Source organism: Oxyura jamaicensis, chromosome 15 (genome assembly GCF_011077185.1).
Source record: "Oxyura jamaicensis isolate SHBP4307 breed ruddy duck chromosome 15, BPBGC_Ojam_1.0, whole genome shotgun sequence".
In the NCBI taxonomy this organism is placed as follows: Eukaryota; Metazoa; Chordata; class Aves; order Anseriformes; family Anatidae; genus Oxyura; species Oxyura jamaicensis.
The window spans coordinates 12,600,482-12,624,727 of NC_048907.1; the positions used below are offsets into that span (position 1 = coordinate 12,600,482).

The window sequence follows — 24,246 nt, forward strand, 5'->3', positions numbered from 1 at the left end:
GGAGATGGAATTACATGACCTTTAAGGTCTCTCCCAACCCAAAGCATTCTACAGTTCTATTAGTCACTTAACAATTTTATGTTTATAATAACTTTTAAAAGCATCCAACAGAGAACTAATACTAACTAACTCTAGCAGAAAAACACTGCACAGTTTTGCACAGTTCTGTTGCCACCAAGTAACAGCATTTATATTGAATTTCTTATGAAATGAAATTCAATTACCTTTCCTTGAAATTGTCTTTAAATTCAAAGCTTTTTTTCTTTTCTCTTGAAATTCAATTTGCAGTTTTATTTCAACGACCTAAAATGTAAATCAAGTCTAGTAAAACACTTCAATTATAGAAATTAATTACTGAAGAATAAAAAATACAGTGCAACTCACACAAGTATTAATAAGTCAATATTATATTTTACCTGCTCAATGTTAGACCAGAAGTATTCTATTTCTCTAGCAATTGATGCAGCAATTCGCCTTAGTTTGTTTTGTTCCTCCCTTTTTGCTCGCTCTTCATTAAGTTTCTTTTCTTCATGATAACGGGCCACAGTTCTTACCATCTATGATACAAGAGATACTGAATCAGGTTACCTCAAAATACACATCATCACATTTCTTAAGCTTACATTAGTTGGTAGCAGACATACTGACTGTAGCTTTAATAGATGTTAGCACTTAGCTCCGTTATTACTAATGCTTACCATGTCAGTAAAACAACAGACATGAAACCGGAAGGAAAAAAGAAAATACAAGAACTATAACTAAAAGATCAAGTAGAGAACTCTTAATTCACTACTCTTAATACAAGAATTAGGAAAAAAATCTACTCTAATAATCAGGAAATGCACAAAAGAAAACTTATTTTTCAGGTAGTGCATACAAAGTCATAGATATCACACCGCAAAATGTCAGAGACCAAAGGTAAAAAAAGAGTTCAAAAAGGGAGTGCATACACAAATGACAGATAAGTCAGTGACTGCTAAATACTGCTTCAATAGGAGGTCCCTAAAATGCTGACTTCCAGAAGTTTGAAGTATACTGCCAGGGGAAGGCTCATTTCATGTTTGCCCTGCCTGTTGTTTCTCCTGTTTTTAAAAACCTACCATTAGCCATATATGGAGTGAGTGCTTGAAATCCATAGTTAAATTATTTTCAGATTGCAGATCAGCTTTTACAAAATGATACACCTCTTTTAATATTTTGCTTACAAGGAAGAGAGTCCTGAGTTCACATTATTTCAGAAGACACAACAGAAAACAATACAGTAATTTAAACTAATGACCTTCAGTTGCTCTCTTTATAACCCCAAACTGGTCATAAATGTATGGAAAGAATGTGCAAGATTGATAGAATCCCTAGAAAATACGTGCTTATTCTAAGTAAACAAGTTTTACATATTTCATCTCATATCACCCTAGTTTTCATTCTGTCACTAAATTAATTATACCCACTGTGTTGCTTTCTTTTCCTATAGAAACCATTCTGTACCATGTTTCCACTGCTGTCCCTAGTGGAGACAAAGAATGGAGACTGGTTTCTCCTATAGCTTTTTCTTAGAGGAGAGTTAGACAACCACATCCAAAGGACCTTATTTACAAAACTCCGTATTTACTCTTCATTGAGAGGAAGTAACCAATATGTAAGGCAGGCACAATAACTGTCATGTTTAAATATGCCATAATTAACCTATTTACTGGGTCCCCTAAATAAGCTGGTTTGATTTCCAGAGGAACAAAGACCACAAAACCCCAAACTGTTATTTGCATCTGTAGCCAGTAAAATTATCAAGTCTATGCCAAATGCTAAAATATTCAAAGCTGACAGCATGGCTTCTCATTTAAGTTAAAAATCTGTGCTTTATATTCCATGACTTTTATCCAAAGTACCAAAAAAAAAATTAAACTTTGTTACTGAATTGAATGATACCAAGATTAATTGTTCTGATTCAAAGCTGTATGTAGCTGAAGTACCTTCTTAGCAGTTGCCATTTTCCATTTTCTCTCTTGGGCAAAATCAGTTGCCATCCACTGCATTTCTTCCAGCAAATAATCCCAGTGAGATTTGGGTCTTGGAGCTTCTTGGAGTTTGGGCAGTCGCCTCAGGGACCATAAACCTTCCTTCCTCAGTTCTGCTATCCGCTGATGGATTTGATTTTCCTTAAAAAGAAACACATACAGAGAAGCTGCAGAATGCACTTAGAATAGTAGTTAAATATAAAAATAATAATTGCTCGCACTTCATCAAAATAATTGACAGCAAAAAAAAATAAAAAAGCACTGAAATAGCACGCTAAATGCATTACAAAACTCATGTCTGAACTTTACATTAATGGAAAAAATACTAGGCTAAATTCAAGCTATGCAAAAAGAGTACTTCAACCTTTGTTACAAGAGATAGTTTGTTAAATAACAGGATAAAAAGTTTCACTTGGAAGCACAAAAATTTACAGGACTATAATCAAATAATCCATTTTTTCATAAATTGAAATTGCAGCTGTATTTAGCCACAGAGAAACCCAGAAGATAAACATATCTTCCTTACTAATAGGGCTTGTTTGGGGATAAAAAGTCATCTTTATGATGTTAAATAACCAAAACGTATCTCTAGTTAGTTATAAAAATAAATAAGGTTGCAGACACCTTGAATGAGTAGATAGAACCAACATAATAGAGAGAATGCAATGACTGCATGAAGACTTATGAGTCTTCTTTAATTTCTCTGAATGTCCGTAAAAGCCAAATTCATTAAGTAAAACATAGAAAAATAAAAATAAAAAAACACAAGCAGGTAATAGCTCGTTTTCAAAATTAAAACACATTGCCTGCATTAACTGTTATCTGTGTGTTAACTGTCGCAAGTTTTGGGGAAAAAAAAAAAAACCTTACCAGCTTTACTTGCTCAGCAAGCTTGTCTTGAGAGTTGTCCTGTGGTAATGCTGCTGCATTCTGAGCTGGACTTTGTGTTTTAGGAGCTACTGCTACTGCTAAGCCTGGGGGTTTTGATGCAATAGGAGACAGGGACTTGTTAGTTGCTGGAGAGGTCCTGTTTGTTTGTACTGGGTATGTAGAAGGCGGTGTTGTGCCTGAGATAGTTGCTGCAACAGATGAGGTAGGCGGTAGTGTATTTGCCGTAAGACGCTGAGAAGTCTGAGCAGGATCTGCAGATGGTCGTGTCAGAGTCACAGTCTGCCCAAGAAACGCATGTTAGTGATGAGTTTGGCATTCAGAGCTGTCTTAATGTGCATTTCAGTAGAATATAATAAGGATTTTAATTTATTAAAAAAAAATTGTATCTGCATTTCTGTAAGGAAAGACTTTTTGTTTGCAGGCGACTTCTAAGTGCATTTGCCCAGAGGAATTCGAAAACACTAACATTTTTCACATATTTTCAGGACAACAATATTCTTATATCGTACTAGGCACTGAAACAGACATTTTCTTCCCCGTGAAGTTCACATACCTGTTGTTGTACTGTAGCTTGTGGCTGTGACACTTGGTTTGGTGTCTGTCCTTGTACGTGGATTGCTGGTGGCACCTGCTGTTGAAGTGGTGCTGGAAGTGGAGCAGAAGTCAGGGGTACGCTTTGGGGTTGGATCTTCACCTGAATCTGGGGCTGAGTTGGAGATTCCACTATCTGTGGTTGCTGCTGCGAAATCTGCAGTGCAGCTGGGAGAGACGTCATGGGGACATTCACAGGTTGCAGCCTCCCCGGGAGCTGTGGCGGTGGTGTATGCAGACTTGCTGCATTCTGCACAGGAGGGCCTTTCGATGGGTCGTACTGCTGTTGACTCTGTTTCTGTCCAGTCAGCTGTACGGTTTGAGGAGTGGGAGGCATTCCACCTACAAAGTAAAAGGAAACAACTCAGATGAAATTCAAAGGTTCAATGTTTTTTTACTAATATAAAGAGGAAATTGACTGCAAATAGACTCATTTGTTACTTACTTTGCCACAAGACACCATCACTTGAAAATACCACATCACAATCACAAAATAAATCACTATTACAATAAACAACAAAGTATTTCATGCACAGGACTGCAACTAAAATTTGGAGCACAGCAACTACAAAAAAAAAAAGTCATTAAACGTCTTCTGAATTTCCTATACTTAAAAAAAAAAAAAAGACTGGTGAGCTAATGGAAATTTAACCTAAAATAACTACATGAAGTCTAAATAATATTTAGTTCTTAACACATTCACTCTAACACAATCTAAAGCTTGGCACGAATAATGAATAAAAATTTGTCTTGAATGTTGCAAATTAGGAGGTTTCCATTTCACGATCCATTGGCTCAGGTCCAGAATTCTCAAATTAACCATTTTGCATCAGCACCTGTGACGTATTTCCATGCCCACATGCACTTTTGGAGCCCGTCACTCAGCTCCTTAAACAAACCAGGCATTGCATACCAAGTATTAATTTACATGGAGAAGTAGGTGGTGGAGCTAGGATCTTGGAAGGCTGGAAGCCCAAGTTTCTAGTCCCATCACTAACGTCTCCTTGTTAAATTAATGTGCAATTGGCATGTGGTGACACAGTACCTTGTGCCGTTGGCATTAGCTGTTGAAGAGGAACTCCGGAAGCCACACCCGGATGCTGAAAAACCATCCCATGACGGCCCACTTCAATTCGTGGTCTCTTAGACGAATCTGTGATATTCAAATTCCATTTATGGCATGGTACAATGGAATGGGTTCAGTTTCACAAAGCAAACTACTACACATGATTCCAACATCAGCTCAGAAAGCTACGACTACTATACATGTGTAGCATTTATGAAGAGCATGCTCCAAGGGCAGGATCCTTTTCACTTCCAGTTGGCCAGCTCCAATCTTCTCAGCCAAAACAAGCAACCTAACAACATCTCCATGCTTGCCAGGTCCGGTCCTATATATTGCGAGTGGTGTGCCCTCTTCACACAGCACCATTCACAATAGATAGTCCTACCAATCTGCCAGTTTCCAAGGTGAGGCAAAACCGTGTTTCAATAGTTACTGAACAGTGGGCTCCGTCAACTGTTTGGAAAATGAAATAAGATAAAGAATAAAAAAGAACTTTTGCTCGAGAAACATACCTGCTGGTGCAAGTGCCTGCTGTCTATTAAAAGCTTCAATTTCTATGGTGTTCACAGTCCCCGTAACTGGAGTCCCTGTATGCGTTTGCTATTGGAAAAAGAAAAATCACAAAAGTTCAATCTGTAGGTAGTCTAGCACCGATACGTAACTTACAAATGGATCTAAAGAGGCCATCAGAGAACAAAGCCTTGAGAACATTTCTACAAGCAAGAAGACAAGACTGATTCAATAACCGCGAGGGAGTTTTAGATGTCCATATTGCCGAGATATTCCTCCTTCGGTCTGAACTTCAAAATCACAATTAAACTGATGAAGGTGGTTATATGCAACATGTTTACATTGCCCAATTTTTTTGTTTGTTTTTGCTTTGTTTTTTTTTTAAATAAATTAATGTTTGCATTAATGTATAACCCTACTGCAATGAAGTCAGAACAACATATTCATATAGTTTATAGCTGCAATAAAAGGCTAACACGAGAAAAATTAAACAGTGGGACTTCATTACAGGATTAATTAGACATCATTAGATGAGGAAAGAATTCACGCATAAACTGTATCATAACTAAGATGACAGAAATCAGAAATGAGAGTCAATGCATTCATGAAAGCTAATCCTTTTCACCGTGTGCAAAACATCAGCAACACAAAAATTAATTCTCATCCCAAAGACAATTCAAGTTTAGTTGAGTCTCCACCACTGTCACCTTCAGGATGGAGTTCCACGAGGTTTAGCCTTGCAATATTTCAGAAAAAACTGCTAAGTCTCAGAAGAGTGGGAATAAAAGAATCTCAGCAAAATTGTAAACTCCAGTTCCAGTTTTCCAGAGGCTAGACTCGTATTTGTTTGGCAAAATGAGTACAGTGAAGTAAGTTTATGATGAAAAACACATGATTGCTATAGTGCTAATGTCACCTCAGAGCATGTCAGAAATTACTAGACATTTTACCTGAGGATAAATATCATGCACCTAAATACCATGAATTATCAGGCCTTGACAAGCACTGATGGTATTGAGACAGAAAAGACATCTCAGGGCTTTCATTCAGCAGTTTGGAGCTTAGCTTCAGTAAGGTTATGCAGTGCATAATAACTTTATTTTTAAATTATTACAATTAATATTGACCAAGATGTCAGCTGATACATTCTAGAAAACTTGTGCAAATGGCAGACTTGCATGCAGGATTACTGTAAGAAACTAGTCTGTGAATTTGATGATTTCCATGCTCTTTAGGCTCTCAGCACTACTGGCAAATTATTAATGCCAATCAGTGTTTGTATGAGCCCAGTTCTTTTCAGTGAGTTTCTGAATCATATTTTTTAATTCTCCTCAACGTTTAGCCATGTTATAATCAATGAAACTATATGAAACTTAACATGAGAAAAATAAGGGCTACCCAAAGAAAGGGCTTAAGAGCTTCTATCAGAAAATACAGAGGCAGCCTTTATGTATTGCAGCCTCTATGCCCTGGAAAATGAACTCATCTACCACTCAAGCTCTCTAAGTGCAATCTGCTGTTGGTGAGATACCATATCAACGTAGTGAGGGTTTTGTGAAAAGTTACTATAACATCAGAGCAAATACAGCAATTTCCCCAAAGAATCTTCTACTTCACTCACGCGTCTTTTTTTCTCTGAATTTTAATAAAAACTCTGCCATAGAAATTTTGCAAATTAAACCTAAGGAAATAAACACTGGTCCATATTGAAATAAGCTGTAACAGCCACAACCCCACATTTCCAGTGCTTCACTGAAGAGCATTAATAAACACCAACATTGCCATCTAAAATGTCTGCGTTTGAAACGTTCCTCTTTGAGCTCCATGTATCTCATTCCCTCAGATTCCATCAATAGCTACAAATTACTAACATTTAATCTCTTTGCTGCTGTGAGGACATTTGTGACCACTCCAGCAATATGTCTATACTCTTAGATGTCAGTTTTGGTTTTAAGAATATGTGGCTGATATTCATCCCTCAGGTCACTGTAATATCTCACTCAACATGGATCACGTTTTCCAATGTTTGTTTTACCATAAGGCAAACATGCAGCATATTTCAAGTCCAACCGCCAATATCTGGCAGCACATCACAGACTTAAGCATTTAGAAAACTATTCAATAGATCACAAAAAATGTATTTTGTACAAGGGTCCTGAATTAATTAACAAATTCTGCTCATGTGCAGTTTGGATCAAATGCTTTCTGGACATCAGTTTGAGAAGGTACGTTCCCCAGGCTGCTTCAAATGCTTCTTATGCACCTGGACTCATACTCTGGATGATCACATTCTCACATTTTCAGGCTGCCTGTCTACTTCAGGATTTCTGATTGACATTTTCTGAAGTGTATGCCTCCCAGCCGTCTGCATCATCACCACGTAATTTAGGCCAGACACTTCAAAGAGCGAAGATGTTATGCCTTTATAAACTGCAGTCACATACTGCTTCTGTTAGACTAAAATTGTCCTAAGTTTAATTAAAATAATATGGTTCTCCAGAGGTCATGATTATGCAGCACACCCACAATAATCATTCTGAGTGCTACATTGACGCACTCAAATTTGAATGATGATGCTGATTAGGACACGTTATTTCTCTACAAACAGTTAGGAAGAAAAAGATGAATGGGAGGAGATGATGCTTCCCGGTAGCACTTTGGGCTGAAATTAGAGAGTTTTGTACAATTACGGAGAATTTTGTACACTTCTAGCATGTACCTGCCAGTTTCCCCAAAACACCTCTGAGATGCTATACAACTTTCAGAAGTACTTCTTCGTTGGTGTCGCCAGAACATAATGACAAACTGTAATAAATACTGTAATAAATAACCTGACACAATATTACTCATTTTAAGCAGCTCAGATGAAGCCTGTCTAGCTGCTAAACAAGTCAGCCCTGGCTGTAACAAACTGCTGCCAGTGCAAGCCCCTTTGCTGTGCACCTCATTTGTGAAATACTGCCAGTAACCTCCCATTTGTCAGACGTGGGGATACAGCCTGTTCGACAGTTCATTTAACTCTCCCTTTTCCAAAACCTAGATGAAGGCAGTGCAGACCTCACAGCTCGTGTGGTACAGCGGAGTGAACTCCACAACATCTGCTCTCTAAGCGGGTACAATTGTGCTGACAGCTGAGCACGGTAGTTGCAGGGAAGCAGGCTGTGCTCGGCCGGGTGCGCAAGCACCGGTGTCTGGGTAACACAGAGCTGAGGGTAGCTGCAGAAGCATGTGCCAGCCTGAATTTAAAAGTTGCAACACCACCGATCCACAGTTTTTTGCTATTACATTTATTCCTCCACTTTGCTCAGCGTTCCTTCAAGCAAACACAATGTAAAAGACCACCTATATAATAAAGATGAGCACTTCGGTTTCTTCTTCCCAATATTTACAGTAGAGCTAATGGAAAGGGGTTAGTTATTAAAAAAAACTGCGTCAGAGGGTTTTATCATTATTTTACACATTTCATGGAAGGTCAAACCAAATCCTTCTGTAGCCACACTCAAAACCTTTAATACACAAAGAAAAAAAAAAAAAACACGAACAGAAATTTAGAAGAAATCCACAGTTACAATGCCACAGACAAAAGAACCCATATTATCACTATGCAGAATGCACAAATGAACCAAATGCATTAGGGAAACAAAAGACAAACCAAAGTGCAAACATTCAAGCTGAAAGTTAATGAAATAAGCCAGCAACCTGGAGACAAAGATTTAACTTCCTCAAAGCTTCATTAATATTGATGCATTTGAAGACTGTAAAGGTTTTCGTTTTGTTTTGTTTGGATGATAAGGGATGGGCTCTAGGGAAAATTCTAATTCATCTAAGAAATATTAAATCTGAATGAAGAAAAAAAATCTGGGATGAAACTACATTTTAGAACCATTGAAAAGTACCTGAAATGGTTGCTGCTGGGATGAAAAAGCAGCAGAAACATTTGGAGGAAGCTGGGTTGCTATAGCGACAGGAGTACCAGTCTGCCCATCCTTTCCTGTCACAACCTTTACCTGAGAGAAATATTTTGGGAAAAAAAAAGAAGGGAGAATCATTTTCTTTTTAAAACTTTTTCTTCTTTTTCTTTTTCTTTGACTCGTTCAACAACAACCTTTTGTACTGATGGCACCTCACTGAAGAGGGGGTTATAACCAGGCGACCATCAGCGCGGCTTGGCTGCACCGCCGGCCGTTTGCAAGTTCTGTCTGACTTGCAGTAGCAGAGCAGAGCACGGCCCTCACTACTTACAGTGGCTTCTCACCACTGAAACCTTTCTTAAATCCAGTTTACATAGAAGTGTGCTTCGAATTTAATGATTGCTGCTCCACACGGACAACAAACCAGCATGACAGACAGTCTGAACTTAAGAAAGCTCCGACATTTATTTAAGCAATGAGCACAGCCACCATTCGCTCTCCCCCGAATTCCCAAAGGGATCAACCTTTCCAGGCAGGGGATGGAGTGCGTTGCTTTAGCAGAAAGTGATAAAGAAGGGGGAAGGGGAAATAAAAGAGAAGAAGACAAAAAAATACAAAGAAAAAACATACTCAAAAGATGTCTTAAACTTTCAAAAGGATTCACAATCCGAAAACACTCGGACTTCTGCTGTTGCAGCTTGCAAAATTCGCCAGCAGTTAGACTGACAAGAGGCTTTCACAAACAACAGATGATCCATCACAAGAAGGTAGCCAAGTACAGCAACCTCCAAACCCGGAAGACTGAGGGTGAGGTAAATTGTAGCAGTGCCACATGAACAATGTGGCACACAATGAACTTGTACAATTTACACCCACTAAAGATCTTTCAAAATTGGCATACGGTAGTTAAAAATACCTGGTATTTCAGCTGACAAACACACAACCCAACGAGAACACCTAAACAACTTGACAAAATACAAACCAAGTGAAAAAATATTGAATGCCATTATCAATAAATAACAGGCTAGCTTTTACTTTACTATATGTAGAAATGATTCCTTCCAAATTATCAGTACAAATATTTACAAATATTTTTCCTAGCCAAGAAATTTAACCACAAAACAATTAACAAATTAAACTTTTGCTGTCATACTGTTAAAATTTTCCATGAATTCCAGCTATTTCATCACTAGCTATTCATACCTAAAAGCATCGTCAATTTTCTCTGAAGACGCTGATTTCTAATAGGTATTTCAGAGTAACATGAATTTTTTTACATAATCAGTTTTGTTTTGTCTTTTTACAAACTGGCAACTACATACCCATATGTGTTTTTACAAACTTTAAAAGGTATTTGTTTATGTAGTGCCATCACTTGTATCAACACTGTGGCAAACACTTGCCATGTAACTGACAGGTACTGCTCCAGCACCCGAAGGCTGCTGCTGCAGGTCAACATCTACACAAATGGGTACAAACACCCAGGAAAAGTTGCACGGCATCTCTTTGATGCAAACTTAATGCAAATCATTTGCTGTTAATAAATGGTGAATTATTTTAAACCTCTGCATAAATAACAAAGTTAGCTTGTTAGCATCCAGGTTCTAAGTACAATTTTTTTGTTATCTCTCAGACTGCAATACGTGCACAAAGCTCCAAGACAGCCTCTGTAAACTAATTCATTACTACAGACCCATACGAATTACAATTCACGTGCTCTGACTAATTAGATTACTTCAGGGTTTTCTGCTGGCCACAGCAACACTGAACTTCAGTAATGTCTATGCTTAGAAGTCACAAGCGTCAAATAAAGGTTAACCTCTTAGGAGGCTTTGCTTACTCTTCTTAGGTTTGTGTAAGTCTAGTAAATGAAATTTAATCTAGGATGTGTGTTCATTCTGATAGCTTAAACCAGCTTCTATAACAATGCTGTCTTTATCTGTGCATTGCCTTACGTACTAACTGGGACAGCGAAAGTTCCATTCACCTCTTGGCTCTTCACTTTTAAATACGTGCATCTGATCCAACCTGTCAAATCACACCACCTAGCAGCACGGTACTCTCTCAGACCAACCACTTAGAAACAAAATTGCTGTACTTCATCAAGTAAAAATCATTTTTCAGCTACTGTCACGTTATCTAATACATCACAATTCAGGTGCCAGATCTACTCTTTTATTGCAAAACATTAAAAAACAGATTTCTTACCTCATCGTTGATGACCTCAGATTGTTCTTCCTCTTCTTCCTCCTCCAGATCCAAGTCATTCTGCCTCAGGTACGCTTGCAGGGGAACGCAGTGCTTCTTCTTAAAAGCTAAAAAGTCCATCATATTCCCTTGAAGATGTTGCAGAAAAAACAGTTCAATCAAACATTCCTTAAAAGTTTCCTTAAGAATTTCCATTTGCTTGTGGTGATGGTCCAAGCACTGCTTTCTCATTTGAGCAGTCTCTTGGTTGGCAGGAGGTATCTCCTCCAATTTTTTGGGTTGTTTTTTCACGGCTGTATTAACTGTAGGAGCAAGAGGAAGACTTGACAGCCCCTGCGGTACCGTGGCCCGGGAAGGACTTGTGGGAGGAGGTGGCGATGTCATTCCAAACGCACTCGGCCCTCCAACTCCTGCTATTAAACCCCCAGAAGTCCTGTCATACCCAATGGGTCTGCTCAGCTGCTGTCCTTGAAGCACTTGCTGCTGCTGCTGCATAAGTTGCCCTTGGATAATATTGCTGATTTGGGGTGGCAAGCTCGTTGTTGTAATGTGGCCCGGGCTAGTCAAAGACTGCATATTCGCTCCACTCGCTACAGGACTTTGAGGACCAAGATGATGAATGGTGCCGCCAGACTGCGAGTGAGGTTGGGAAAGCCTGCGCTCCCTTACCGTTGCAGGCGTCCCAGAAGATGGAAGTTGTACTTGAGCTGCAGCTCCTTGAGCAATTTGTGCAATTCCCGGCCCTTCTTGATACACAAAGTGTCCGCCATTTGAAGGGCTCAAGCTGATTTGTCTCACGAGCACGCTGGCATCCACAAAGCCTCTGGTAGGACTTTGGCTGCACATACCCAACCCGGAGCCTGGAGTGCCAGCCCGGACGTTTGGTAGCGTCTGCACGGGCACAGGGCTGGGCTGCGTGGGGCTCTGAGACTGAACCTGCTGTGGCAGCGGGGATGTAACTTGAATATACGACGGGGATCCATGCTCAAACCGCCTCTGCTGCGGGCTGAACTGAAAACTTGGTGACGTTGGGTTTGGAATTGGCAGTGGGGTAAGCGTTATCTGCTGGTTTCCTGAAGCCACTGGTCCGACGTTTTGCAGCGTGATGTTCACATTCTGACCAGCTACCGGACTCCTACTCATTATAAACTGCTGAATTTGGTAACTGGGGGACTGGGGGGCAGATGGACTTGCAGAAGGTGCAAAAGAAGCTGCAGGGGACTGAGGTAAGTTTGCCTGTTGCTCTTCTCCCTCACTGCCCGTGAAAGACCTGGACCTCTGGAGCTGGCGCTGGGCATTCTGAGGACCATTGCCATGGTGCATTCTCACTGTCAGATGTTGGTGGTTCAAGGGTTGTTGTTTTTTTTACAGTTATACTGTAAAAGGAATACACAGAAACAGAAATTCAAGTAAGTTTCAGTTACAAAACTATATTTACCTATTTTGTAACTATCTGGAAGAATACCTTATAGTAAGAACTCCGTTATCCTGCCTTTGCAGTTACTTAGATGTTTTATGTTATCAGCCAATTTATTTGAAATCCTCATTACCACAAACTCACTTGAATATTGCATATGTTATTCTAGCTAACAAAGTGCTATTGAACAGTTTAGAAGTGATACGTTCCTCTTAAATCAGAAGAACAACTAACTTTAAACAGTCTTCCCCTTTCTTCAAAACTTCAGAATAAATTGTCTCCAATATCAAAAATACCTGCTCTTTGATGTCTGTTATTCCTAATGTTTCAACACTTTTAACATTGTATTATGTTCTTCAGACCAGAATAATTCCCCATAACGTAAAGTACTTTCAATCAATGAAAACTAAAAATATGACAAGAGGGTATAGACTGTTTGACTTTATTGTTCCAGTCCCTGGACAACAAATGTGTCATGAAAAGTCTCCCTAACAAATTAATTGAAAGTTTGAAAAAGCATCATGCCTAATATTTAATGCTGTCTTCTCTTTCCTTCTGAACACCAACCGCTTAAAGAGATTAAAATCAATGTAAACGTGCATTTTATTTTAAATGCCATTTATTGAGCCACGCTTTCCAGAAATCCAAAAACACTCTGGTATTGAATTTCAGAAAAACGATTCCAGCGACACACACTGACAGGCAGAATCGGCGCTGGGAGTCGTGCAGCGACAGCACCAAGAGAAAGAAGAGAACTGGTTGTTGTTTTGGGGTTTATTTTGTTTTCCCCAAAGCTCTCTCGTTCCGCCTTTGGCATTTCAGACCAAACCCGGACACAGCGTGCGGATGTTCGTCCTGAACTTCCAGCCGGGCTCCGAGCGGCAACAGGCAGCGAGGCTGCTGCCCCTCCTGCCCTGCGCCGGGACAGCCGGGGGGCTGCGGGGTGCGGGGCCCCAAATGCGCTCCTGCCGTCACGGCTCCGGCAGCCCGTTATTTAATTACCCCGGCACGAAACAATTAAGATCCAAACGATACCGCCTATCGCCGGCTCATTACCCTAATTACCCGCGCCCCGCTCGCAGGCACCACAACGCCCCGGGACGGCCCGCGAGGGGCCGCGGGGCCGCCTTTTGTGCGCCGCGCGGCGGGGGGGGGGGCTCCCCACACAGCCCCGCGCCGCTCTCCCGGTGCCCCCCAGGCCCGGCGCCGTGCGGGGAAGGCCCGGCCCGCTCCAACACCGGGACGGGACAGGGGAAAGGGCGGAGGGGAGCGGGGCCCAGCCGCCCCCCCCCAGGCCCCGGCCGCACTTACCGGGCCCCTGGCAGGAAGCGGGGGGGGCCGGAGCGGCGGCCGCTACCAGCGCCGGCAGGAGCCAAACCGCGCCGCTCCGCGCATGCGCCGCCGCCCCGCAGCGCACGGCGACTGCGCCGCCCGCCCGCGCATGCGCCCCTCAGCCCGGCTGTGTGGTTGGGGTTGTGGCAGGGCTGGGGCGGGGGCTGAGGGAGGCCTGGGGACGGGCACGGGGCGTTCTGAAGTGATAGCCCGGTGCTGGTACGCAGGGGATGGCGGGGTAACAGGTGGTGCTGGCTGCCGTTTGTGTAGGCTTCGTGTCAAAATCACCAATAAAAACTTGTCAGTTTTGTGAGCAGGCTCTAGTCAGCCAGGTGAGAGACTAGAGCTTGCCCACCTCTATCGTGGCCGTAAAACTCTAGGAGGAGGTGAAGAGAAACACAGGGGAGAACGGAAGAAGAATACCTGGTTACAATAAAATATTGCTACCTCCACAATCATAGAATCATTAGGGTTGGAAAAGACCTTCAGGATCATCTGGTCCAACCCTCGCCCTACCACTGTCACCCACTGAACCATGTCCCTAAGCACCACATCCAACCTCTCCCTGAACACCCTCAGGGACAGTGATGGCACCACCTCCATGGGCAACCTATTCCGATGCCTGAGAATGAAAGGAACGCTTAGCTGAAATTTAAAGTAAAAAAGCCACCTGCTAAAGAACGACTGCTGTCATTTACGTAACAGAAATACATTTACTACTTTTAACATGGGCTAGTAAAGATGCCGTATGTGCTAGAATCCAGGCTGCATGGTTTTCAGGGGAAGACAGGTACCTGCTGCCTACCATCAGGATAACTTCTGTATTGGTTTTATCTGTGCCAAAGAAATCACTGTAATATGATGATCAGGACTTTGTTCCTGGAACTTTTTGCGACTAAATCAAAATTTTAGAAGAATAGTTGTTACTAGCTAAATGTACAGAACATGTACGTGTTTAAGATAAAATTGAAAAGAAGTGACAAAACATGTAATTTTAAATACCATACATTTGTATGTAATTAAAATGAACTACACTGTTTTCTGAAGAGTAAAGGACTTAATGAAAGACTATTCTCCCATCATTTTCATTTATTGCCGATTTAAAAGTGAGCAATGCTATTTACTAGCATATTTATTAGACTTGAGGAATTTATTTTCAACAGCAGAATGTAAAATAAAAATAAAAAGTAAAAGATTACCTAACAATCTGAATCATCAAAAGTATCTCCATGTGTACATTTGTCATCAGCTGGAGTCACAACTCATGCTGTCGAGTGCTTCTGCTTGAAAAAACTGACAGGGAGTTGCGGATTTGGCTGTGCTACAACAGCAGGTGCTGTGGACATCTGCTGCAATGTAGCTGTGGCTGGAGTGAGCATACTTCCTGAGGCCTGCAAGTATCATAAAACAAACTATTGTATTTTTTACGTTTACAGGTGTTCCAAAGTGACCACAGAAGAGGATGTGAAGACTTAAGAAATTAGTCCACTGATGGAGATAAATACCTGGAATGAGAACAATTATATTAGTACCATCAGATGACATTTGTTCCACTCTGTGTATGGAATGCCTTTTTCATAATCATAAAATCCACTGTGCGAAGAAACCCAAAGCCTTGTATCTTTAAGAAGGAACTTGTCTATACTTGTTCTTTGAATAGTGTTCTTTTATTCTTGAACAAGACTGTAATTTTAATTTACATTTAAGTCCATCTTCAATGATCTCAGCTCAGATAATACCAAATGCTCTTGTTACTCAGCATCCCAGTTCTCCGGATTCGTTGAGAGTCCCATAGGCAGCCTCAGTGAACTCAAAACAGATGCCATAAGTGCACGTGAATTACAGAATCATTTAGCTGAGAAGAACACGTGTCTCTGCATGCAACTTCAGGAGTGAACTGAACTCACACACCACATGGCAATCATGGTTTTGTTTCTCACCTTTGTTCCCCATTGTGGTTGACTCTTGAGTTTGGATTTGCTCCACTGTTTGTCCCTCATCTTGCTTCTGAGGAGGCTGCCACTGCTGCAGCTGTGGAGCTACTAGATCTTCCGTCAATGCCTATGACAACAGAAGTAGGGGAAGGAGAGGAAGCTAACTCAATAATCCTCTTTAATTGTTTTAACTTTTAGTAGAGCAGAAACATGGTTGTTAACATGAAGTCGTGAAGATTTATGCTGAAATAAATTCCTATTTATCTATACCAATAATTGTGACAGAAAATTCTGGCTTTATATATATATATATATATATATATATATATATATATATATAATATAACACAGTTGCCTGTTTCTGACATTGCTAAAATACCAAGGTGTAAGAGAACAAATCTGGAACAGACAACTGATAGCTTTGAGGCACTGACAGAGGGGATTAGGCAGTCAAAACCCATATTGAATAATTTTCAGGCTTTCAAAAACCCTTCTAATTTTTCCTAATTTCCAGCCTTTGCAATTGTTTTAAATGAAAAAAGAAAGTAAATAAAAACATTTGAAACTTAAAAGAATTTTTAAAATATATTAAAAAGAATTAACCGAATGGAATAAGCGTGTAAAAACCGAACAGACCTTCTCCATTGTCGTCATAGGCCCTGCAGAGCTGGAAACAACTTCAGACATAAATAGCTTGTCATAGTTGCCTACACTGAAAGTAAACAAAATAACTTACACTAACTGAATTTTGTGCAACTCTTTTAATATTGATGACATTTTAAGACAATGACTTTTAAAAGTCTGGAATAGAACTCTGATTAAGATTCAACAAAATTGGGGAACTGGGGATTAGAAGAGAACTCCAGGCAGTTCTCTACCTAGAAATGTGATATAGCTATATTGTTGGACCTGGAAAGCCTGGGCTGACCTTCCTGGTATATCACATGGAGCAGTACCAGAAGCTTTTCTTTACATCAGCAAAATGCAGATTTGATCTTTGACACTAAATGCACTACTAACTCAAGGCTGATTGTCATCACAACACCTCTGACAAGAGAAATGCCACTGTGAAATACATCTGTGCTTAAGAGGAAACAACAACAAAAATCACCGATCAAGCCACCAACGTGATTAAATGTTAAATCTGGGAAAAATTGTAATTGATGGTAGAAGTAAACTTACAGAAACCTGTTTGAGAAACTTCTTTTTCTAGCAGTCATTGTCATCAGCTCAAAATTATTCATATAGATTTGATTATGCTCAGAATTCTGGTCTTTAGAATAGGCTTGTCTAGCACGAAGAGGATAACCATTTATGTTCTGGAACAAGTAGAAATTGAAGACACAGGTATCAAAATAGTCACAAATGCCCTCCCTCAAAAAACAGTTTACAATATTCATGACTGAAGACAATTCATATCCTATCTCTTATATAAAAGGTAAAATAAACAGCTTCACTGTCTTCTTATTTGTAATATACCGGAGTGAAAAGTGGTACATTCAAGGTCATAGCATTCGTACAGCAATGGGAAAATTAATATTTTTAAGTGTAAGGAAACTATAAAAAATATATCCTATAGTAGCCATACTGACAGGGAAAGATATTTACTAGCATTTATTTGTATTAAAAATTAAATATAGTTATGATTCTGCCCATTAAACACTGGTATAGTACACTAACAGTGGACAATGAGGAATAAACAAACAAATCGCCAAATGACAACAAAAAACCTGCAACAAGTAGGCTACAGGTTTGCATCATAATGTAATGCATATTTCAATTGAAACTCACCTTTCCTTCTGTACCTACAAATGTTTTTATGTAATGATTTTGGCATTGTTCTGGGGAGCGATAAACATAGTTACAAGAGTTAACAACATCACTGACAAAGTCCCAGTTCACCATCTGTGCTGGTGACAGGTTATCAAGGTTTAAAGGAAGTGCCAGTAATTGTTTCACTGCCTAGGGGACAGAGAGAAAGCTAGTGTCATGGTTCAATTAAATACTTTTCTCGAGCATACAGATATGTACAAACACATGTTAATCAAGATCTATGAAAGCTGTAATGAGCTTCAGGGTAACATTTTTTTTTAAATCAATGAAGTTCTGTTCTGAAGACAATAAAGCCTTACTTTTAGCAGTGCCACATCTTCACTAATTAGCCATGCAGGACTCTCTTGCCCAGTGCCAGCAGCTGACTTGATGTGAGCCGACAAAGCTCTTGCAAAATACATTTGCTGTTTTACCAAGAGGTGGGCCTTCTGGGCTTTGCTCTTTTGTCGTGTTTTCAATGTTCTCGAAGTCACTTGATCAAAAAGCGAAGGTGGAGGAATCCTTCTATGGCAATGCTTCTTTCTTTCACCTGAAGCTACTTGTCAGGACAAAATACAATTTCCAGTAAGAAGGGAACTTCATGCAATAAGATCATGACAGAAAACTGACTGCTACAAGTGATCTGACTAATGATAAGCCTTTCACAATGCTTTTCTGAATGCAAGTACCTTAAATCTATGGCTACTAGTACTGCACGTGACATGATCAATTATTTTTAAATAGCTTCTCACTTCAGGAATATTTTTTTTTTAAAGAAAATATCAGAAGAGCACAGAGCCTCATTGCTTTGCTCATACTCATTTCATTCACCTGTATTTCTAATTCATAAGGACAATAGCAAGTTTTCAAACCACAGTCCCTTTGCTCTCACTATATTCTACTATGTTTTGTCTAAGCAATGTCAAGCTTAACAGAAATAATACTACAGGCATGCCTAAATTTTAAAATACAAATGTAAAGGTATTCTTGCAAAAAGAGGTTTCATATTGTTTCCCACAAAAACATTACTGCACCTTCCAATGCAATTCCAAATCCAACTTACAAGGCAGATCTGTTCTCTGCCGCTTACGTGCCTTCCTGACAAATGGAGGTGGAAGCTTAGACTCTGGTATTGGGGTACTACTGTACATCAGACACATAACAGAATCAGTGTAGACATCATTGTGATTCTCGGGTACAACAGGGGGAGTCCAAATCTTAAAATAAACATAATAATAAGAAACACCACAGTTTGCTGTTAATTAAAAGTGTTTTTATGTGCTGTTTCCTTCAGATGAAATTGGAGTTGTTAACTTACAGGCATAATTTCTACTTGCCCATCTGGTCCTTCACAGACAAATTCCTGTATGAGAAAAAGAATTTTTGATACTCCAATACATCATTCACCACAGAAACTAGCATTTATAAACATATGTATGTTTGCAGTAACTATAAAAATTGCATTAGAAAAAATAATTAAGAAATAAATCTTAATTTTCAAAAGGCAACATATTTTGCTCAGTCTCCTCCTTCAGTTAATATCATCTCGATATATAACTGCTGTTTTCACAGGAGGACTGTGGATTGGTAGGTTAACCTGGAATTGAAATCGACTACTCTACAAAATTACTGCTGTCCACAGAGTGACAGCTTCACGTTCAAAAGAACAATATTTGTGCAAGGGTACAAGACGAGTACAATAGGAATTTTACAGTCATCCTTAAATACACATAGTTGCAATATGCACATTTTTTGAACAGCCAGGACTTGTAGATGCCTTGATGTTACCATGTTGTAAGCATCCTGTCTGGTATAGGTTAAGAGTTCTTCTTTCACTGCTTGCTGAGTTTTTTCTTTTTCCTTTTTCAGCTCCTCGGCATGCTCGTATTCCCATTTTATGTTTGCAGTTTTTAACTCCTTTTGGGGAAAAAAAAAATGTACACTTTAAAATATTACAGCTTTTTACAATAAAAATGCAAACAGCTGTGATTTGCCACAGATTTGAGCCTGGTAACTACATCATAAATTCACTTTTTATAGGCAAAAGTGATAGCAAAGTTAGTTAAACTGTGTTTTCACTCACAGGCAAGGACTTATGCCATTAAAGAGAAAGTGAAATATGTCTACCTGATAGTTAGGAATCAATGTGCTTTTAGAGCACAATCATTTCAAGCAAAATTTCAGTGCTCCTAAACAAAAACAAACAAAAAGGAAAGAAAATAAAATCTGGCAAATGGTGTGGTTTTCTGGTTTAACAAATTTAACTTTTGGTTTTATTAATTACTCCAAAAATGAAATACAGTCCCTTACCTTGCTGACTTTCTTGCTTTTTTGATCATTCATAGTATGAGATGATTCCAAGAAATTCAATGCATATTTTTCAATTGGTGTAAGCTATACAGAAAAACATTTTGTCAAGCTGCTAGTTATTTAGCTTTAGAATTAGAAACACATATAAATAACTAGTGATTTAAAAGCAAACAAACAACAACAGGAAAAATAATGTATTTATTTCAGTTGCAAACACTGGCACCATGATTAAGGTAGAAAAGAGACCCAAGGACCAAAATTTGGTATTCTGGTCCCTAGTTAGTCTGCTGACATTCCACCAGGATCACTGAGAGTAGGCTCCAAATATTGCCTACCATTTTGCTAACTGGAAAAAAAAGAAGAAAGAAAGCCATCCAAGTTAGTCTGCAGACTCTTGACAGCTTGTGAATAAGCAGGCTGTTATTTGGGTTCTGCAGTAGTAGCCAAAAAAAAAAAGGAAACAAATTGGAATCCGACAGAATTTAGCAAATGCTAAGAATAAGCATTTTGTGAATTAAAAGAAACAGACCCAAGGCTTCTAAGAAAAAGCACAAATATCCAGCAAAGCATAGGACTGTAAGACAAGTTTATATCACTAGATACAATTTAGTCAAAAGCAAGTCACAATCTTAAGGAGAACATTTGGTGACTTAAGTGTTTCTGTATGTGAACAGATCTGCCACCAAGCTCCGAGTACCTTCCAGGACAGTTTCAATATTTACGTTTACACAGAACAGTTTCATGTAAGTGGGGTGGAAATCCGGTACTTTATGAAAGCCAAATGGCTTGTTGCATAGGATAGTAAATATTGAATATCTCTAAAGGTTTTGTAAATCCAGAAAAATCATCATACCTGATCCACAAAGCTAGCCAGCTCTTCTAACTGCAAAGGAGCCATGGTATTTCTTGAATCATACAACTCTGAATCTATGTCATCTCTCATCTCAAATCGTGTCTCTTCTGTAAACTTTTTAGAATCCTCTTTTCCACACTCAGTACAAAGAACCTAATGGAACATGTATCATGCCAGAAGTTTTTTAATAATCTTAAAACTCAGTTTTAAAACAAGTCAGGTTACTGACACATTTGAAACCTTTGGCTGTAGGAAATGTGATTTCATTTGACTAAAGCAACAAATATAGTTTTAAAATAGTTTTAAAATCTGACTGATACAGTAAAGCACTGGTTTTTTGACATGTCAAAAAACCATTCATATTCTCAATATTGAAGTACCTGAGTTAAAAATTCTTCTGAACAATCATCTCCCTGAGTAGCCACTTCTTGAATCAGATGCTTAGTACCTTTTTTCAACAGCCTCTCTTCTACAGAATTACCACTTACAAGCCTGTAAAACAAAGAAACGTATTAAATACTGTTCCCTAGAACACAGTGAAACGTCCTGAAACTCAACTGTTCCATTTCTAGTGTTCCTCAACTACCACAGTGAGCAACAATGCCAGTTGAGGGACCACCAGGTATTTTTGTAGAAAACTTTATATTCAATTTTAGTTTCACAGTGGAACCAGATTATTTAGACTACAACAATAACCTCAGACAAAAATGCTAGTTTCCCCTAGAAATATCATCGCTCTATTTTTCATTTTAAAACACCTATTTGTCAGTGTAAAAGTCACCTGTACATGTGAATATCTCTGCCTCTTGCAATTCTATCACACCACTCTTTAGCCTTTTTATCTGTCAGTGGATCTAAATCAGTATCATAGAACACAACAGTGTCCGCATCTACATGGCTGACACCTGTGGAAGGAGTGTGTGAAGAAACAATAGCACAGAAGAATCTCTTGTCTTGGTTGAAGCTTTTTATGGATTCCTAAAATGCAGAGACAAATAACCTAATTACAAATTCACATTAATAAAGCATAGATCTCTGAACAAACATTTTCAGAAAATGAGAAGATCAGAAAAGCTGCTTTCTGGTTAATTCCTAAACATAACTTAAAATGTTGGCAAGCTTAATACATCTGAGAGTCCATGTTACAAATCTACACAGTTCAAAATTAATTTATGGAGCATTAAAAATATAAATTTATGGTGCACTCAACCTGATAAAATCTGCAGATCTATGACAGTAGTCATATTTTTGTCCTATGACTAAGCACACCTGACTGGGTTATTACATTCTGTGCATGCTTCATTTTTCTTCTCTATTGACTAAATTGAATCCCTTCTACTGTGCTGACTTGGGGTGCTTTAAACCAAAGTACTCCTTTATGTTTTATAGTGCATCTGACAGAAAACATAAGGCAATCTGAAACCAAAAGAAAGAAAAGAATAACTTATCTATATCACTAATGTTTGCTCAAACAGTAGGCCCCAAAGGATACCGAGAATCTTACTGGGGAGGGAAACGAGCATGCTTTGAGTTTATCCTCAGGCAATGCCAGGGCACTCTACAGAAACAAAAGCCCCTGGAGTAAGGCTGAGGAAGTACCAACAGTCAAGCTATGCTTGAAGTGTTAGTAATGTAAATGCCTACAGACACAAAAAGTAAAAGCAATTATTCAAAACACTATTGTGAAATAAAACATCTGTATTTCATCTGAATTACGTGTATATATATATATATATATATGGGACAACTTACAGCACATCTCTCAGAAACACCCTGGATGCTTCATCAAATAGTAATATGACTGACATATTTTGTACATAATTACGTATTTTGTGTTACAGATACGTATATATTTTGCATAACTAACGAACTTATGCAAATAAATTATTTGAATGTGTTAAATGACATTTAAGCATTTTCCCTCCCACTATGAGCATCTATTCACTCTTAACTTGAGTAAGAGGTTCTCTTACCAGATAATGCCAACCATGAGCATCAGTCTTATCAACTCTTATGTATGTGAGAAAATGGAAGTCTAAGAAAAGCTCCAGTATATCAAGTATTGGAACCATCTGCGTCAAAATCAATACACGATGCCCTCTTCCTTTCAACTTCTGAAGCAAAACAGATAGAGCTTCCATCTTGCCTGTTTATGAAATAAGAATGTGAAGGTTCTGCAGGCAGCATTTAGCAGTTATAGAAACTGTATTTGCACAGTTGTAAAAGGTGTTGTTTTTTTTTGTTTGTTTTGTTTTGTTTTTTTTAATACCTGAATCAAGTTGCACCAGTTGAGGGTCTGGAAACTGTATAAAATGAGGCCTTGGTATCTGCTGCACTGGATGGAAGAAGGGCAGTAATTGTTCCTTCAGATTAAACTTGAAGACCTTCATTTCATGGATATATGAATTACAAGGATTTGCTACATGCAAACATGGAGGAGCAACAACTACAGCTGGCAACACACAGAGGACTCTAAAAAAGAAAAGCAAACATTAATATATTATTTTTTAACATTTTAACTTCTTAAAAACAATAAGAATGCACATGTCTCCGTGGAAGCATAAAGGACTAGGCTAAAGGTAGTTGAAAGTAAATCAGTAGATGGAAGTTTTATATTGAGATCAGGTAAACGTAAAAACATTCAAGATCAGAAGACATAACGTAATTACCACTATCCCTAAAGTTACCAAGACAAGCCTCCCTCTAACTTACAACTCCCCTATTTCTGGTAATAATTCACAACAAAAACAAACAAAACAAAACAACAACAAAAACCAAGATATGTCATGTTTGACAATAGAGAATTGCTATATAACTGAAAACAATTGCCATGGAACTATTAAGAGTTTTAAAATTTTAGGATGATCTGAAATTATAGATTATGTATGCAAAGTCAATTCACCATAAATTAATTTAGCCTGCAGTAAGAATAAAACAAGGCAACACGCTTATCTCTTTTGGCTATTTATGTTAAATAAATGAATAAACTGTTAAATGCTATTTTGGATGTTGTTGGATGGTAGCATACAACCCTTAAAATTAGTGCAAGACTGCAGATGGATTTGTCTCCATTACCTAGTAACAATATCCTTCAGGGCAATCTTTTGGTGCTTTAATAGCAGAATGAGTTCTTGCAGTGGATCCTTTAGAACCTCCAAAGTACTTGAATATGGAAAGCAATTTGCAAAGCCAGCCCAGCCCCATTTGTTAATCCTGCCAGGATAATGCTGAGAATTTTTTCTTTTGTTGATCCATGAACAAATTTCTAACAAATCTCTGCCATACAAGGGGGTTCGGGAACAACGACGCTCATTCCCTGAATATATTTTGTCCAGGTGTTCTTTTAGTTGTCTTTTTTCTTCTGTGGTACCCTTTAAAAAGGAATATCTGTGAAAGTCC

At 38.9% G+C, this 24,246-nt stretch overlaps 2 protein-coding genes and 1 non-coding gene across 16 annotated transcripts in view; all 3 read right to left on the minus strand.

Annotated features, from left to right (window-relative positions):
* EP400 (E1A binding protein p400) overlaps positions 1-14,048 on the minus strand; it is a 48,206-nt gene extending 34,158 nt beyond the window's left edge. For 10 of the 14 annotated variants that reach the window (XM_035340603.1, XM_035340599.1, XM_035340598.1 and 7 more), the window contains exons 1-9: positions 13,918-14,046; positions 11,190-12,565; positions 5,073-5,160; positions 4,540-4,647; positions 3,457-3,836; positions 2,883-3,182; positions 1,968-2,153; positions 417-557; positions 225-303 (exon numbers count right to left, since the gene is read on the minus strand). In XM_035340603.1, coding sequence (XP_035196494.1) covers positions 225-303; positions 417-557; positions 1,968-2,153; positions 2,883-3,182; positions 3,457-3,836; positions 4,540-4,647; positions 5,073-5,160; positions 11,190-12,512 — 2,605 coding nt within the window. In that variant the 5' untranslated portion in view covers positions 12,513-12,565; positions 13,918-14,046. Of the gene's footprint in view, positions 1-224; positions 304-416; positions 558-1,967; positions 2,154-2,882; positions 3,183-3,456; positions 3,837-4,539; positions 4,648-5,072; positions 5,161-11,189; positions 12,566-13,917 lie in introns of all 14 variants that reach the window. The other 4 variants (XM_035340604.1, XM_035340596.1, XM_035340593.1 and 1 more) reach the window with 3 other exon arrangements.
* Positions 14,049-14,995: 947 nt separating this feature from the next.
* Positions 14,996-24,246, minus strand: part of LOC118175066 (E1A-binding protein p400-like) — a 10,366-nt gene continuing 1,115 nt past the window's right edge. The window contains exons 3-18 of the mRNA XM_035340942.1: positions 23,923-24,218; positions 23,117-23,319; positions 22,821-22,993; positions 21,629-21,825; positions 21,228-21,339; positions 20,848-21,000; positions 19,995-20,078; positions 19,473-19,601; positions 19,003-19,047; positions 18,748-18,901; positions 18,005-18,240; positions 17,664-17,834; positions 17,055-17,191; positions 16,509-16,584; positions 15,879-15,999; positions 14,996-15,443 (exon numbers count right to left, since the gene is read on the minus strand). Coding sequence (XP_035196833.1) covers positions 15,184-15,443; positions 15,879-15,999; positions 16,509-16,584; positions 17,055-17,191; positions 17,664-17,834; positions 18,005-18,240; positions 18,748-18,901; positions 19,003-19,047; positions 19,473-19,601; positions 19,995-20,078; positions 20,848-21,000; positions 21,228-21,339; positions 21,629-21,825; positions 22,821-22,993; positions 23,117-23,237 — 2,169 coding nt within the window. The 5' untranslated portion in view covers positions 23,238-23,319; positions 23,923-24,218 and the 3' untranslated portion in view covers positions 14,996-15,183. The remainder of the gene's footprint in view (positions 15,444-15,878; positions 16,000-16,508; positions 16,585-17,054; positions 17,192-17,663; positions 17,835-18,004; positions 18,241-18,747; positions 18,902-19,002; positions 19,048-19,472; positions 19,602-19,994; positions 20,079-20,847; positions 21,001-21,227; positions 21,340-21,628; positions 21,826-22,820; positions 22,994-23,116; positions 23,320-23,922; positions 24,219-24,246) is intronic.
* Positions 22,306-22,443, minus strand: LOC118175167. The gene has a single exon (XR_004754909.1). It is a non-coding gene; the product is annotated as a small nucleolar RNA SNORA49 (small nucleolar RNA).